Raw genomic sequence first — 17,163 nt, 5'->3', positions numbered from 1 at the left:
TTATAATTTTTTCATTATTTAATAAATGATAACTACAATTGCGTTGTCTTATGTTTCCACATACATATTTTATTATTAAATATCAGTCCTTTTTTCTGTGTTAAATTTGTGTATATTTGCCTCTTATCATTTTTTTGTATTATCAATTTCTCTATTTTTTTCCATGGAATAATCAAAAATGTTTGTTAGACTTTCATTTGTCTGAGTCCAACATTGATAATCATTTTTTAATGTCAGAAACACTTTATTTGTATGGCATTTCAAACAAGTATATATCAACTTTTTCTTTTTTATTCTTACTCTGCAGGTAATTCCTGCAATCATTAGACACCTACAAGATTTGCAAATTGTTCTTTTCATATCTATTTCCCTAAAATAAAGAAATTTTCAAAAATTTACAGACATTATGATTATATTAGTTTAAACTTACATCCTTTGTACTGTTTTCCTTGATATGCCAATGAGAAGATTTGAATAAAAATTTGCGGCAGAATGTTGAGCTTCATTTTCTGCTATCATAATATTGCAAATCTAGAAATAAAAGTTTATTACTTTATAATGTAATTATACTCATTGTTAATTTCAGTTCAATTCGAGATCCAGAGTGCCTGAGACTGATTCTTTTTTAACCATAGCATATTGTAAGGCACGACTACATATAACTAGATGTATCTGGACTATCAGGTTCACCAGTGGTCAAATGTAATCTTCTCGTATGGGATCAATTTGGCAGTTAACAGAAGAGCCTACAATGGGTTTGACAATGCTGCATGCCGCCAAGGTATGAATAATCAGTAATGGAGGGGTGCCATCAATATGGAGAGCCATATTTTCTATGTACATAAAAATGCTCGAGAATCATCAAAAATTACATGGAAGTTATAGATATGCAAGCATTTGTATAGCCCTACCTCAATCCAAAGATCATAATTGGAATATAATTAATGGTACCTTACGAACTTTATTAAAATTAAAATGAAATCAGATTGAAACATGCCTGGATGTTATTAGAAGAGAAAATGCGTAATTTGAAATATGTGAAGTTTTAATTCCATCCCCTCATATTAATTTTATGTTTTATTAATAACTCTTCACTCTTAATAAACCAACGCGAACAAATAAAATATCACCTTCTTAAAATAACTACAAGATAAAGGTACACATTTTCCGATTTTCATGGTCATCCATCAAAAACTCTTGAGTAGTACCAAGAGTACTCTTGGTACTCTTAATAATTCAAGCTCACCACGGCTTCAAAATCAAAATATGACAAAATTAATATGACTGACTAATCATATGTTTACAGACCTGTTTCACCAAATTTACCTTCTCAAATTCACATTATCCTCATCGCTACCTTTCTGCTCCCTGACAAAGAAAGTAACCCTATTTTCAACAAACATCAAATCGAATTTTACCCAGTGTCTCTGTAAACAATGACTCTCTTAGTGAACTCTCTTTTAGTACAGCTCATAGCTCACTTTTACAAGTTTAATTAGTCTTTTTATAATAGTATACAAAATTTATTCATGTCCTCAATTATCGCCAAACCACTGAATATCCATCGATACACGGTTACTATCAGTTCATCTAAATTTGCGTGATCTGTTTGTGAAGGAAAAGGTTGGATCATATCGTACCATACTTCTTCCTACCTCCCTAAGCAAGCTTATTATGCTCAAATATATATTCTTGCATACCAATATTCCTCTTTCTACAGCAAAACACAGATTGGTGTCATTACAAAAGACTTCCTAAAAATCCACAGTTGAATAAAATTTTATTCAACGTCAAAGGTCTCAAATAAATTTTTGGTATTTTCTAACACGATACGTTTTATCATATAGGTCGGTCAAAAATAGTAGATCATATAATTCAAAAATGTGATCAAATATGCAATGATCCATGAAACAATTTTATGTTAGAGTGGTTGAACTATTATAGGGACATCTTGTATGGTTGGTAATAGACTCACCCTGTATACTTCCCAACAATAGCTAAACACAAAAAACTAATAAACAAAGACAGCTAAATTTTGGGTACAAAATGAGTATGGTGGTAAGGAAGTACGCAAATAGGGACGAAACAAATATATAAAGATACCTGAGTATCTCGGGATTAAAGAACAATAAACCAAACCAAACGGACAAAAAGGTCAAATGCAGCAGTGTTCATAAGAAGGAACAAGAAAGAAAATGCCATAATGAGTTGACAGCTAATAGGTTGAAATATAGATATCAACAAGAGATTAGAAATAGAAAAAAAATATAGGAGGGAATAGATAATAAGGAATGATTCAATTGAGAATGTATATAAGCAAAAACTAAGGGACCTGAAGCAGGCGAATGGGTTGGGGAGTGCAAAGAATAACAAAGCGAGGAAGGAACTGTAAAGAATATGTAGGAAAAAGAGAAAGCAATATGAAGAATAATTTAAAAAAATTGGAAATATATAAAATTCTTGTCTTATCAAACTTAGTACCTTAAAAGGAGGCAATGGTGTGGGAACCAAATAAAGTACTAACAAAAATAATGATGAAGTTGAAGAATCTAAAATCAGAATGTATATGAGCGTAAAGAGTTAAAAGGAGAAACTACATAAAGATGGGAAGTCACAAACAATGAAGAATCGAAGAAAAAGAGGAAGACTAAAAGATAAACATTTTGGAGGCTGTGTACAATTGGAAACAAGGACACTCGATTTGAAATAGCAAACTGTGCATAGGGTTAGAAAATATTCATCAATTTTTGTTATATTTTTCACCTAAAACATAAGTATACTAATATGGAAATTTACCTGGTAAAGATAATTCATTCTCTGAAATCCATCCTTTCCAACACATTTTTGTATTTTATTAGTATTCATTGTTGTAGTTCAAATATTCTGTAGTCTAAATATGTCAATCTGATTCTAACCTAGAAGTTATAAGATTTTTAAATGGAAGATTTTTCTTGGGCTAAGCTATATCCAGAAGTATATAAAGTATGTACATTATTTCAAATGACGGAAATAGCAAATCCAATTGAATTTCATTATAAAAAACTTGACCAATTTCTACAAGATGGGCCTCAGTGTGGTTTAGTTGCACTTGCCATGTGTGTGGGAAATCCTACAAAGGACAGTATTCAAAATTTATTTGAAACTGCAAAAAAATATAATTTTTCAAACAACGGAGAAATGTTTAGTGTTGATAATATGGCAACTTTAGCAAAAGAAGTGTTACCAATTGGAACTGAAATTAAAGTATACAATGGTTATTTAGACAATGATTTTATCAAGAAAAGTTTGCTTGGTGGTAGTATTATGTTAGTACCGTATCCTTTCTTATTACATTTCTATTAGTTCTTGTTGTTGAATACCTTAATAAATAATTAGTTATGACACAGAGAAAGATAACTCTCCAGGTTTATGCAAAGGTCACAAAGCTCATTGGGCTGCCATTTGTGGTGGAATTCTAACTGAAAACGATTTTTATGTTCTTGCAAGACATGGTAAAGCTAGGAATGTAGCAATCTGGAAATTGAAAGTTTTAGCTAACAGCAATAAACAACTGTTGGAATTTTCTCCAGATAGAAAATTTCAGGATATTGTTTATAAATTACCAATTGGTGGAATTTCAGGTCCATATGGATTGAAAGAAAAAAGTATTTTAATTCAATATAAGTGTTGAATATTATAATACTTATATTTATAGGAAAAAATAAAATTAACTCACCTTTTAAAAATGTTCACATAAAATCTACTTCTTTTTTATTCTATCAAAGTGAATAATGTGCTCAAAATTAAATTCAAATTGTATACATAAAATCCAGGGTATTGAAAAATCAGTTCTAAACAATAAAGCAATCATATTTGTAAATAATACCATATGTTCAATATTGCATATATGTATAATAATTTAGAAATAAAACACACCAGATATACCTATGAATATGACAAGAAAAGATAGCAGTTCGAAATAAAAGTTTCATTAACAAAATATTAGTATAGCTATGGGTCGATATGGTCGAAACATCAGTTTGAATGAAAATTATCGCATCACTGGTATTTTAGGATTTTTTAATACTTAATTTTAGTTTTTTTGGAACAATCTGTATATGTATCAACTTAATAGATATTTCTGGTTTCTTATCATGGACAAAAAAATATCACAATTTCTTACAAATTTTTTGGAATCAAAAATGTTTGAGTAAATCATTTCTGTCTTGGAGAATGCATTGAGATCGAGAGCTTTCTAAGGAAATTGTGTTATTGTTTAGTGAAAATTATTTTGTTACTAATTGATGTGCCTTTTTTTCGTCAAATAATCTATAACCATTTGGTGCATAGCCAACAAATAAGTATTGTTCACTTCTTTCATCAAGTATCTTTGCATATGTTTTTGTTACAAAAATTTGCATTCTTTCAATACCAGGTTTTTTATTTGCCCACATTTTGGTTGGTGTTTTATTAAATGGTATATATTCTGTAGGAGTTCGGTTTAATATTTAACTATGGCTGCTTCACCCTAAAATTTCTCTTTAATTTGACTGCCAAATAATAGTGATCTAACTTTCTCAATAAGTGTTCAATTGAAGCTCCTACTTTATCATTTAACTGTGGTGTATATGGTATAGTCATGTCCAACTAAATACCCTTTTTTCTGTAGTAGTCTATCAATTCATTGTTATATTCATCTCCATTATCACCATTGTTGAAACTCATATTTTTGTATCTTTCATTTGCTTCTAGATATTCTTGTATAAAGTCTGAAGCTTCATTTTTATATTCTAATAAATACATTTCTGTCCAGTTTGTGCAATCATCAATAAGAGTAAGAATATAGTTTCATTATCCCAGATTAGTGGATCAATTGGACCACATTAATGAGTATGGATAATTTCCAATGCTCTTGTAGCCTTTGTTCTTTCTGAATTAAATGGAAATTTCTCTCTACTTTTCCAGTCAACCCTTAATACCACCTCTAAATCAATCATTTTATTTATATTTTTTATGTTAATATGCCCAAATTTTCAATGCCAGTCATTTACTTTTTCTTGTTAAATTTCCAACGAAAAACTTTCTTCTTTGTTTTCATTTGATTCATTTAGTTACTGATAATAAGCCTGGCTCATTCTTTTTTCCTTCAAATATTTTTTGATTATTTTTTAAAACCATAACTTTGTCTCTTTCAAAGATCACCTTTCCTTTATTTTCGGTAATTGCTTTTCTGGTCCTTTTTACAAATTTTGCAAAACATTTTTTCATTTTTCATAGTTTCATTTCTGTTTCCTGAACAATTTTTATTACTTTTCTCATATTTACTCATACTAGCACCTTTGTATCTACAAAAATGTGCTATGTCTATGTTTCTACATATATATGGACAAACTTTGCATTGTTTTGAAAAGCTACACTCAGTGCCTTTTTCAAATTGACAACTAAAAAATTCTCAAAGCAAATATCATTTTTGATCATTTGTGTTCCTTTTAATGAGCGTTTTTAATTTTGTGTACATCTGGGCTGAACTTTCACAGTTCATTATATAAATTATCACTTTTTTAACCACTGTAGAGATAATTATTTTCTGCGTTTTCGCATCTTTTTATATCCAGGTTTTCTTATCTCTCTCCCAGCTAAATCTTCCATTTTTCTTCTCCCATTACTATATTATAAATTTCACTAGCTTTAAAAGAGATTCCTGTTTAAAAGTCCCAAATTTCAAAAAATTAAGAGCATCAGTTTTTCAATATTACTTATTTCTTCAGTTTCAGTAGCCATTGTTTTGACTTTCGTTTAAAAAAGCACAAGTCACTTTTATTTTTATGTTGATCTTTATGGCACTTCTTCAGTTAGGGCTTTCCTGTGCCCATAACCTGTTAGTTTTTTGTTTTATTTTATTCTTTTATTAATAAAGAGTAGTACACAGTGGAACTTTGTTACATGAACCTAAAAACATCTACGTTATTCTAGAATAATAATCTAATATCTAACACTAATAAGCTAATTACTAAGACTAAGATCACTAAATATTATTCTCTAACAATCATAATCTAATCAATTTTAATAGCAATCAGAATCAATAAACTCAAAATTTATGTCAAGTGGTAATTTGAATATTGATTTTTGAATCTTATGAATTCTATAATTTTCAATTAATAAATGTAAGTGATATATAATGTTTTTATACTTTATACATATTTTCACACCAAAACAAAAAAAATAAAGTTTACTTAATATGACATCAATCCGTTTTCTATTTCAGAGTTGAAATTTAGGACTGAATATGTATTAAAAATGTTTTCATGGATGGATTAATCCTTGATGCATATATATGTAAGAGGTCTATTTCTGTGTATATCAATTTCCGATATTTTTCTGTATTTGAAAATGCTCAATTGGTTTCATCTTTATTCGATTAGATTACTGAACGATCAGGTCGCTTCGGAAAGTTAAGTAGTCATTGAGAATGATTAGTTCAACTGTCTCAAGTGAGTAGACTTCTCAAATGAAGATACCTACATCAGAAAAAGAAGAAGAAAACATCATTAAGTTTCCAATGGAACTTTCCATAAATTGGTTTGACTTTTGCGTTGTTGGCATGATAATACCTATGGTTGAAATATGAACATAATTTATTTATCTTCTCTTCTGTTTTATTCGATTACTTCAACAAATGCTTGGGACTCCGAGCAATTAGAAGTATTTGATGCTGTAGACGATGTCAAACAAAACTTTTATGAACTTCTTAATATTTCTAAAGTAAGTTAATTGCACGTACTTAAGTCTTTTTATTAATTATCAAATTTTAGGATGCTACCAGTTCTGAAATTAAATCAGCATTCAGAACGCTCTCTCTTAAGCTACATCCAGACAAAAATAAAGAAGTTGATACCTCTGAACAATTCCGTAATTTAGTTACAGTCTATGAAGTCTTAAAAAGCCCTGCCAAAAGAAAGTATTATGATGATACCCTCATCAATGGACTTCCTAACTGGAGGTCGGGTATATTCTACTACAGATATGTTCGTAAAATGGGAATAACTGAAGTTTTAGTAATTCTTTTTGTTATTATTACTATTGGACAATACTTGGTTAACTGGGGAGTCTACTTTGAGAAAATTCTGACTGTGGTAAATATTTGTGAATATTAACTAAATTACGTTATTTTTATTTATAACTAACTTTAGATTTCCCTACATGTCTCTTAACTTGATAATGTTTTTGTTTTTTGAACATCTATTGCAATATCTTTTTATATCACTGTAATTTTTAGGAAGATCAAAAACTTCGAAAGAAAAAATCACGAAACAGAGGGAAAGTTGAGGAAGATCCAGATATTATTATACCAAAACCATCAGTATTAGATACACTTCCTATCCAAATACCAAAATTTGTCTGGTTCTTAATAACATGCATCCCTGCTGCATTTAGATTTTTAACATCTTCAGTCAAAAATAAGATAGAAGTTAACAGACCTCTGACACCAGAACTAGAACCTGAACCTGTAAGGATTAAAACCACCAGAAAAAGGAATAAATTTATACTTCCAGAAGGGCCTAACTTTGAACTTCAAGATACAGAGCCAAAAAGTGACTGTGGTACTTCAGCTCCTCCTCCTCCTGTTTCAGGAGGCCTTTGGACTGATGATGATTTAACAGAATTAATAAGATTAGTAAAAAAATTTCCTCAAGGAACAACTGAGAGATGGGAAAAAATTGCTGCCTTTCTCAATAGATCTGTACCGGAAGTCACATATATGGCAAATAAGATGAAAGAAAATGGCTATAGATTACCATGTGAACAGGATGATGAAATACAAGTTAAAGTAAAACAAAAATCAAAGAAAGAGGTTGGTCCCTATGATAGTGTAACAAATTGGGGACAGGCACAGCAAAAGGCATTGGAAGATGCTCTTTTGAAGTTTCCCAAGGGAGTTTGTGATAGATGGGATAGGATAGCTGAACACGTTCCTGACAAAAATAAAGTAAGGTACTCTATAAATTTAGCCAGTAATGTACATATAAAAAGTTACAAATTATAGTTTTGATTTTTTATTATAGATAAAGATATCATAGTTGTTAATTTTACAAGTACAATTTAAAATTAAGATGGGTCTCCTCTTTTGAAATACATTTTTAAATGAGAAATGTATGAAAATTGGGTATTTCTTAAATCATCTGCTTCTATATAGATATAATTATGAGGGGGAGTATTTTCTAGTTTGTTGTACTTCTAAGGAAAGCTTGTACTCTTTCCAAATTAGAGAAAAAAAATGCTGTTTTTCAGGTTCTTATGAGAAATTGTTTGTAAACTTCTTTAAACTTATCTCTATTGTTTTTGATTTATGTTCCTCTAAGAATCAATAGATGTATTTAGTACTACTGCCTTCTTTTTGTCTTCATCTGTCTCTTCCTTTATTCCATTAGCTGTGAAATTGTTTGGCAGCCTGGCTTTGAGAATGGACTAATTACTGCTTGTTGGAAAAAATTCCCTCAGATGCCCGTTTTCCTTCATTTTATTAATTATCTATTGCATTACTTTAACTTTACGGATTGTGATGTCTTTAACCACATGAATCCAATTTTACTGGTTTTGAATAAAAGTTGAGAATATTTACTGATTTATTCAAATTTAAGAGAAGGAAGAAATCCTGCGCATGATGTACAGGAAGTAGAAATAAACCAAATAAATAATATAGGGTGTTTCTTAATTCATGTGACAAAATTCAGGAGGTGTGTGGGTGTATGAAATTAAGAAGTCTTCCCTATAAGGAAACTTCCTCAGCTCACCCCTTAAAAGGTGGTGACTGAAATTGAGTTTTTTTCTAAAATTTCAGTAAAGCTAGAAACTCGAAGTTCTGTAATTTTTGTGCACTCGCAAAGGACTAACCACAGGTATTTTTCAATATACATTTCAATATGTTACTGTTACTTACACAGGAGTGAAATTAGCAACCCTTCACATATCAAAACTTTTTTTCAGGATAAGTTTTATGAAATATAATTATAACTTGTTTTATTCGAAATTATTATTTATTCTTGAATTCTTTTACCAAAACCAAATGCTGAAGAGAAAAAACTAAAAAACTCCATAATTTGTATTTTTTCTAATAAATTGAGTGAAAAACAGTAAAGATGTAAAATGTAACTCAGTTCATAATAAATGCTCGCTAACTAATTTCATGTCAGTTTTCAAAATGGAAAAATCCTACTAGGATACTACTAGTTTTTTTAGGGTCTCCAAACACTGTGAAAATGATTCTACTTTACTGTCTCCTGATTATTTAGTGAGTACATAATTAGCACCTCATTGTCTAACAGTTTTGAAGATAAAAAATCATCTCCTGGACGTATTACATAACTCATGGCGGCTCTATGGCTTTTATCACCCATAACGTTGAATGTATTGCAATGTTTTCTTTTTTTAGTTAAAGCACTTAAATATTCCACATTTTAAAAATTTATTTTACATTTTGCCTTTTTTATAGTAGTATCAGGTACCCTGAATTTTTCTCCCATCCACATATGATTTTCGTCGTCTAAATTTCTCACAAGCACCTACTTTTCCTGCTTAGTTGATACCTGATCTTAATTTTAGAGATACCTGATTTTTAGATTCATTATCTCATAGAAATTAACTCGTTTATTAATTATTAGTTTACCTTATTTTATTACCTCGACATTCAATGTCACTTGACACATCAATCGATATTTGTTTAGAAAGTACCCCTACGTTATACAGCTCTCCTCGTAATATAGTTCTGGGTTTTTTACTGATTACGCACTCAGTAGATCTGCGACACAATGTTCGTCGTCGTATTCAAACCAAAAGAAACTTTTTCGCAACTTCTCCATTAAGTCACTCCCTAAATGTTCTCCACTATTACTACCATGAATCTACGTGAGCACTTCTCGTCGTCTTGATGTAGGTAAGATCTACATTTTCCCATATTTTCTATACCCCGTTCTACACGGCTTAGAAATCCCATTGTGCCCAGTAACACTTTCAAGATATTGACTCTTCAGCACCTTATTTTATTACCTCGACAATCAATGTATTGTCGTTTTCCTAGCACCGCAACTTTGAATATTCCGTTGCTGTGAAAATTACAGAGCACCAAATTTTTGAACTTTGCTGTAGTAGCCAGTAGTATTGAGGTTTCTTTTTCATATTATTACTTTTCACAGATATCCCTTTTTTTAACAAACATTCATTATTTAACCTCAGCGAATTCTTAACGAACTTTTCTTTTGAAAGATTTTAGTAGAATCGATTTCTTCACGCTTCTTTGACGATATCAGCCATTGCGATCTGTAAACGTACACAGCACTGGTTAGGTTATGACCTATGAAATCGTAAACACCGTACGTCTTGACTCCGTACATCTCTTTCTACGGGCTTTGCTCTGCCATTCTATGTATTGCCTAGTCAAAACATATAACGTGGATATATTAAATACTTCGCCTACCATAGTTAGTCATTTCCTGAAATGACTAGGCATTATATAGAATGCCGGATTATATGCTTTGCCAGTAACATATATAACTAACCAAGCAAGAATACAAAAAGTTACGCATCTATTCCAAGAAACATATCCCGGCGTGCCACTCATATTGCACTATAATTAAGATTTAAAAAATAATAACGGTTTATGGAAAACTGTACTGTACGAAAAACTATTGATCATTGACAAACTGCCGTTAATGATGATAATACATTCCTAAATTTTAATGCACTAAAAATACTAATCGACGATTCCGAGCAATACAAAATAAATTCGATTAGATAGCTTTGGTATGCTGTTACTGTATAGTAGGACCAGTAGCTTTTATGCACTTATAGTTCTGGACTTTTGTTTGGACTGATTATCTAGGTTCACCCACATATAATTCTCCAAGCGGTGTCTACTTTGAAAAAAAAAAGATTAGAAAGTATTTCAATTTTGGGAGATTTTCTGGATCATATGTATAAAAACTAAATATCGATGACAAACGGCTAGTTACAGTTCGCTGACCTACTGTTCATACAGGGTGTTTCTATGTCCCTACTTAGCCTCCAATGGAAATTTGTACCAATACATAGAAACATGGGTCTGGAATATCTATGCACGAAAAATTGCTTCATGAAAACTTCGACTGTGTGAAAGAAATACTCCAGCTTACCACCGAAGAAGCTCCTTGCGAACATCTACTCATCTCAATTAACTCCATATTCATCAAGAGATGTCAAAAACCCATTTCATAGCCGTTTATCCACAGGCTACGAAAATTTCCACACAATGCGCTTCTCCTAAAATTATGATACTCCAAAGAACGCACCTCATCGAACCAAGATGTAGTTTCAGAACAAACCCGAAAGCATTTCAGAACACAAACCATATCGTACACTTGGTTACCTAAGATCAAACCTCTAGCAATTGAGAAAATTCTTTTGGATCAACTTCACCTCCTCGCCAGTTTACAAAATGCAAATCCTTTACATTTCTTGATGACCCCAATTTAAGCCATTGTAACGATCTTTACAATAATAGGATTGTATAAACTCCGAAGACTACACAGGATCCCAAAAGCCAAAAATCCAACAAGATATACTACCACCACAACCAGTTTTGTCCGTCCTTTACAAAACTTTCCCGGGGGATGGAGAAATTAGAGTTCGCTAACCCACAGTTCATATATAGTATTGAACTTCGAGCCGTTATAACAAACACAAAAGTTGCTGATCTGCAATTCAACAAATACTTGATTATCTTGCTGAATTACATATTCTTAGTTTACAATTGCATTATTTTTGTATGTAGATCGATCAATAATTAATATTGTACACTGTAATTTTAATTGCTAATAGTGTCGTAAAAGTGACTTTTATGGCAGTAACTTTTAATTCTTTATCTATGGCTCTAACTAGAATGTGAAATTATTATGAAAAACATCCTTGTTGTTGACAATAAAAATATTTTAGGGAAGTACTTTCGTCATAATAATATTGCCGATGAAGGAGCAAGAAGACAGTAATTATCAGTGAAACTGCTGTTTTTCATCAAATGTATTCTCGGACAAAATATTTGACAGCTCGTGTTGTTAGGAAGGGCTCAGGACTTTTGACGATTCTTTGCTAGAGTAAGGGTTTAAGAAGAGGTGAAATTTTCCAGAATTGCGATCCAAAAATTTAGTAGATTCTATAGTTTCCTTAAAATGTAACTCACTTCGTTTTTAAGCCTCTATAGATTGATACAATTTTTCAAAATATTGGCTGTTAGTGTATTTTGAAATTAACGATGATGATGATGATGAAGATCATAATTTTAATTTTAAATAGCAAAATTGATTTCAATTATAAAATAAGTGGCGAACAGCTCAGTATATTTGCTATATTTTTTAGGAAGAATGTATGCAGAGGTTTAGGTACCTAGCGGAGGATCTGAAGAAACGAAAAGATACCTCTGATAAGACTGAATAAACAAATTTTATGAATGCAAAAGTATGTATATTTTTTTAATGAAAATCTATAGAGATACTTCACGAAATATATTTTGTTTTTATATTTATTTTAAATAAAGTATTGTAACACTATACAAATTACGACAATCCCTAACGTTGATTGATAACTAGTTAAAATACCTTATACCCTACAATGTGAGTCGGTAAGTTGATCTAACAGATACCGAATTTATGGAATAACTTTGAAAATGCGAGGTCGGTTTGGCAGAAATGCAAATTTCATTAACGATAATATCTGTCAAAATTGTACATAATACATGGAGAAAAAAGAAGTTCGTGAAAAAGCAATTAAAATTACCGAGGATAATTTACGGATGATGCAGCGCCATAATCTGCAACTATTCCTTTACACATTACACTAACACTAATTACATTGTTTGACGCGCGTTGATAGTCAAGGTATCGTCGAAAGTAAACTAAAACTTATTGACTTGACCTATCTATTTGTACTAAATTGTTCCACCAATGAACCTCTTCCCGCGAAAAACAATTCCAGTGAAACCACTTCGGCGGGAAATTTCATATTCGTAAAGTAAATGTATTTATCTAAACTCCTCTTACATCTAACAATTTGAATGCACCAATAATCGCCGTGCTTGACAATAGCCGAAGTTTCCATCCGTATATATTTGAAATTAGCTATGAGCTCTTTAAACTGGACATCAGCAGATCTCTTAGTCTGCCCAACATACTTTTGTCACATACATTACAGCTAATTTGATAAATATCACTCTTTTTTGTTGGATGCTGGATATATAAACAAATTTCAAATTTACTCTGCCTTCCAATCCGTTTGTATAAACAAGATTAGAGTACCAGAGAATTTTTTTCCCTCAATATGTCCCAAGGTCTGCAGGATAGATAGGCTTTAATTTCTGTTATCTTTACTGATAAATTTTAACGAATTCTTGACTGAAAACTCTCTAGTTCGATGAGTAGGTTTTGAAACTCCTTTCATCTGAAGATGTTATAGCTAGATGTACAAATTGGTAAACAATAGCTGCATTTAGCGGTCGAAACCGTTGCGTAATTGTTACAAAAACCTCAACGGAATCGTTCGGCGGTACATGCGCTGCAAACTCAAATGTTCTGGAGCGCTTTTATTTGTGCTAGGTAGCGGTAGTGAAAAGAAAAAATGAGACAGAGCAAGAATATAAATTTGTGTTGTGTGATCAAAAAATTTAATTGTAGGTTTTTCGTAGAAGAAAAATGATTGAATTCATTTACGTAGATAAGGAAAATAAATTGGAGCTCCATGAATTGGAAAATGATGGTAAGAATTTCAAGGATTATTTGTAAGTTGTAGGAAATAGTACCCTACCATTTTATTTTTCCCTGAGGAATATTATCTAGATAACAAATTTGTGGAAGATTCTGCTATATTCTAAGCATTCAAGTATTTATTAATTAAATGTTGCCGAATCAGGCAAATTATGTAGTTCGATTTGGATAATATGCTAAGAACTTTAAGTTTCAATTCAATCCAATAAAATAAGTCGAACAATCAATAAATTTTATTAATTTGAAAATAATACCTCTAAATCTGCCCTTCCCAAAATAAATTACTTTTTGAAGAGATAATTACTATATATACAAAATACAAAATATAATTCTTTTAATTTTCAGTTTTTCAGGATGCCTTAGTAAACTTTTAGAGAAAACAGTTTGATTATTCAAGGCTCTTGTCAAGGTTGTAGTTTCGTTAGAGAAACTTCATCTTATCGACAAAAATCATATTTTCCTCTTCAAATATTATTTCCTTCAAAATAATAATGTTATTAATTTTTTACAGTCCGGCCATTGCGTTGTACAAACAAAAACCTGTCTTTAAATGCATCTTAAGGATGCATTCATAGAGCTCAAAGTAAAGAATAAAAAGCTATGGGCTGCATATATTTGTATCAAGGAAGCATAATGTAAAGGAAGATGTATTTGATTGGAAATTGAGGAATATAAAAAAACATATACAGGAATTGAAGATGTTTGAAAAATAGGAAGGGGTAGAATCCATGGGATTAGCAATTTGATGATATTTACATCGACAAAACTGTAAGTCTACAACAGACGATAACATTAACCTCAGTGTTTGTAATCCGGAAGAGTCCGATAAATTTAAAGCCACTAGGGAAACTATTAGGATAAACCTACTCTAATCGCCCTAACCCAGTCTTTCAACTGCTCCTCAAATTAATATAAAGGCCATTTCACACACTCCATCGTATGTTAATTTTTACTTGTATTTTTACTTATATAATTTTTTTGTGTTAAAAAAATAAAACAGATTTATAATGTATTCTATTTGTAGAGGTTGTAAGAAATTGTATTCAAAAAGTGAGATGTTTTATTTAAGAAAAACACTGGTCGACATTGAGTAAGCACTAGTGAAAGAAACTAGACTTCTAAGAGAGGCTTTAGAAAGAAATAATTAAATTCAGTAATAAAAATAATTTTAAAAGAATTATGTAGATTCTCTCTCCAAAAAAACAATAAATTTTATTAAAATAAAGTATTTTAAATCTTCTTCTATGACTTGGGACGTACACTTTTGTTTTTTAATCACCCAAATGTTCTTTCAATTACTGTACGAATGGAACTTATTCTATAATTATAATTATTTTGGATGTCGTTCAAGTGACCATTACCTCAATATGGCGTTAATAAGTTTCTCATTAGTGGGTATGAATGATCTCCGGGTAAATGCAAATCACCAAAGGGTAATGTTCATTTATCAATATATGATAAATGTCACTGAATCTAAATACTTTTCATGCACTCTTACTAATAAATACATCAATCAAACAGACACCTAAAAATACAAAACGTTCATTCGAGAATTTTGAACATTTTTAATAATCACGTATACAGAAAACTAATATCAATAATGTTATGCAGACTAATAGAAAATTGATTGGAAGCCCAAAATGAACTTTTTGAAATCATTCATCATTGTTGTATTGGAATAAAACTAACATTAATAGCTTATGAATGATTTCCTGGCCAAGATATGGAGCATAACTTATACAATAACGTTTACACTTTATTTGAACATCATATGGCCAGTATCTCTTACAAATGCAATTCTATCTCCATCTGCCAAAAATTACTCGAGCTTGGCAAGTCTCTATATAGTAAATGAGTTGTCTGGTTTCATTGTCCCCAGCTTCATTTTTCAGTTGAAATAACTTTTATATGGTATTCTGTGGGAGTATGCTTTCTATCGACCTGTTCATTCATTTGGTCGCAAAACCGCCCTAACGCAATGTAAAATTATATTTGAAAATTAGCTTTATGGTCAAATTATACCTAATCCATCAAATTTGAGTTTCACATAGCACAAAATCCACTTAACCCATCACATAGCATATACGTTGCGAGTTGTACGTTCTTTATATTGAACAACAATTCAATTTTAGCGTACACTGGGTTGATATAAATGTTTTCCGCTTCCCTAAACGATACATTTGCTTGTGCCATAATCTGTTTTATTTGTTTTTGTTCTGTGAAGACGGGACATTTTCGTGATAAAGAAGGGTGGTCGTTTGTTTCACAATGTATACAAATATTGTCAGCTTCACAATCTTCCTCTCTATGATTAATGATTTGCAATGTCCGGTCGAGTAGTAATATCGAGGGCAATCGAATCATTGCACCATAGGTTGAATATAGAGCTCTATTGGAAGTTACATAAGTTGACCAGTACATTTTGTGGGATTTCATTATCCAAAAATTCTACGATAATCATTGTTCTAAGAAGATAATGGCCTATTTTAATCGGAAATAACTTACCTACGTTTTTTCTTTATGTTCCACAAAAACAAAATAAAGGCCTGCATCGCCTGGTCTATAACGTTTTTCTAAAACTATAATATTAAAAGTGTTTCCTCTTTTCTGGCCTGTTCCTTAATATCAGAGCTTATCGCCGACCGTTTTTTCTCTCATATTCGACTAATTAAACGTTTTTCAGTTATACCATTTTAAGTTTACAATATGTATAATAATATCAAAAATATTATTAAATAGAAAATACTTATCCGAATGAAATCCATTTGCTGCAAAATCTTGATGACTCTGAACAAATCCACTCGCTTACTCGCTATAATTGACGAATTCGAACTGTTATTTTAATCATGGAACCTACCTCAAAAATCCAAGTATTGCCGAGCACGCGGTCAATCATAATCATGAAATAAATATAAATAATGTAAAATAGGCTAGGTAAACGCGCGTCAGGCAGTGTTGGTGTAGTTGTAGATTACACAGTGTGTTGTTGCAGCAATGACGCTGTATCAAACATTTTGTGTTCTTACTTCCGTATCTGCCCATTTTAGGATTATAATAAAAACGAGGCCGTTTAATGGGATAGGTTGACTTCCTATTCGGCTTCTTAAATTGACTACAGTTGACACGATTTAGACACAGTGAAAATAAAGGACAGGACAGTTAAGGTGATATGGGGAACCGAAACAAAAAAAAAAAGAAGAGGCAGACACAGAAAGAGGAACCGTGTCATCTGAAACGAATGCAGCGTACAATTGGAAGAGAGAAAAAAAAAACAATTCTTCTACTCGCTATTGAAATCAACACGCCGTTCCCACCACTCGGAACTCAAAATAGAGAGTGTAATATCATTGTTTTTTCCTTTCTCTATCGGTAGGTAGGGCCAACTTGTAGAAGCTTCCTC

At 31.3% G+C, this 17,163-nt stretch overlaps 3 protein-coding genes across 8 annotated transcripts; 2 read left to right on the top strand and 1 right to left on the bottom strand.

Moving 5' to 3' along the window:
• LOC130894433 (uncharacterized) lies at positions 1-3,111 on the bottom strand. Its single transcript, XM_057801275.1, has 5 exons — positions 2,991-3,111; positions 2,797-2,915; positions 1,641-1,754; positions 431-531; positions 1-370 (listed from the first exon to the last, which is right to left on the bottom strand). Exons 2-5 carry the CDS (start codon positions 2,863-2,865, stop codon positions 127-129), a joined length of 528 nt encoding a protein of 175 aa, XP_057657258.1. The 5' UTR covers positions 2,866-2,915; positions 2,991-3,111; the 3' UTR covers positions 1-126.
• On the top strand, positions 2,899-15,003 carry LOC130894431 (dnaJ homolog subfamily C member 1). Of its 6 annotated transcripts, none has more exons than XR_009059328.1 (7): positions 2,899-6,741; positions 6,792-7,112; positions 7,256-7,966; positions 12,364-12,462; positions 13,674-13,755; positions 14,275-14,700; positions 14,788-15,003. XR_009059328.1 is itself a non-coding variant. In XM_057801272.1 (5 exons), the coding sequence occupies exons 1-4, from the start codon at positions 6,604-6,606 to the stop codon at positions 12,439-12,441; spliced, it is 1,248 nt and encodes a 415-aa protein (XP_057657255.1). In that variant the 5' UTR covers positions 2,899-6,603; the 3' UTR covers positions 12,442-12,462; positions 14,275-14,954. The 6 variants fall into 6 exon arrangements, 2 of the variants coding, with proteins under 2 accessions (XP_057657255.1, XP_057657254.1); XR_009059329.1 differs by having other exon boundaries at positions 14,275-14,531; positions 14,788-14,991; XR_009059327.1 differs by having other exon boundaries at positions 14,275-14,991.
• Positions 2,938-5,913, top strand: LOC130894432 (actin maturation protease). Its single transcript, XM_057801274.1, has 2 exons — positions 2,938-3,314; positions 3,376-5,913. The coding sequence occupies exons 1-2, from the start codon at positions 2,938-2,940 to the stop codon at positions 3,668-3,670; spliced, it is 672 nt and encodes a 223-aa protein (XP_057657257.1). The 3' UTR covers positions 3,671-5,913.
• Positions 15,004-17,163: the final 2,160 nt, after the last annotated feature.

Source organism: Diorhabda carinulata, chromosome 5 (genome assembly GCF_026250575.1).
Source record: "Diorhabda carinulata isolate Delta chromosome 5, icDioCari1.1, whole genome shotgun sequence".
Taxonomy (NCBI): Eukaryota; Metazoa; Arthropoda; class Insecta; order Coleoptera; family Chrysomelidae; genus Diorhabda; species Diorhabda carinulata.
Note: the sequence above shows the minus strand (reverse complement) of the source record. Positions and strands in the feature narration are given on the sequence as shown.

Coding starts and splice junctions, on each gene's coding strand:
- LOC130894431 (XM_057801272.1), top strand. CDS start 6,604: ATGAACATAATTTATTTATCTTCTCTTCTGTTTTATTCGATTACTTCA. Junction 7,113..7,255: donor TTGAGAAAATTCTGACTGTG/GTAAATATTTGT, acceptor TGTAATTTTTAG/GAAGATCAAAAACTTCGAAA. Junction 7,967..12,363: donor ACGTTCCTGACAAAAATAAA/GTAAGGTACTCT, acceptor TATATTTTTTAG/GAAGAATGTATGCAGAGGTT.
- LOC130894432 (XM_057801274.1), top strand. CDS start 2,938: ATGGAAGATTTTTCTTGGGCTAAGCTATATCCAGAAGTATATAAAGTA. Junction 3,315..3,375: donor GGTAGTATTATGTTAGTACC/GTATCCTTTCTT, acceptor ATAAATAATTAG/TTATGACACAGAGAAAGATA.
- LOC130894433 (XM_057801275.1), bottom strand. CDS start 2,865: ATGAATACTAATAAAATACAAAAATGTGTTGGAAAGGATGGATTTCAG. Junction 532..1,640: donor GGGAGGTAGGAAGAAGTATG/GTACGATATGAT, acceptor TTTTATTTCTAG/ATTTGCAATATTATGATAGC. Junction 371..430: donor AGGAAAACAGTACAAAGGAT/GTAAGTTTAAAC, acceptor TCTTTATTTTAG/GGAAATAGATATGAAAAGAA.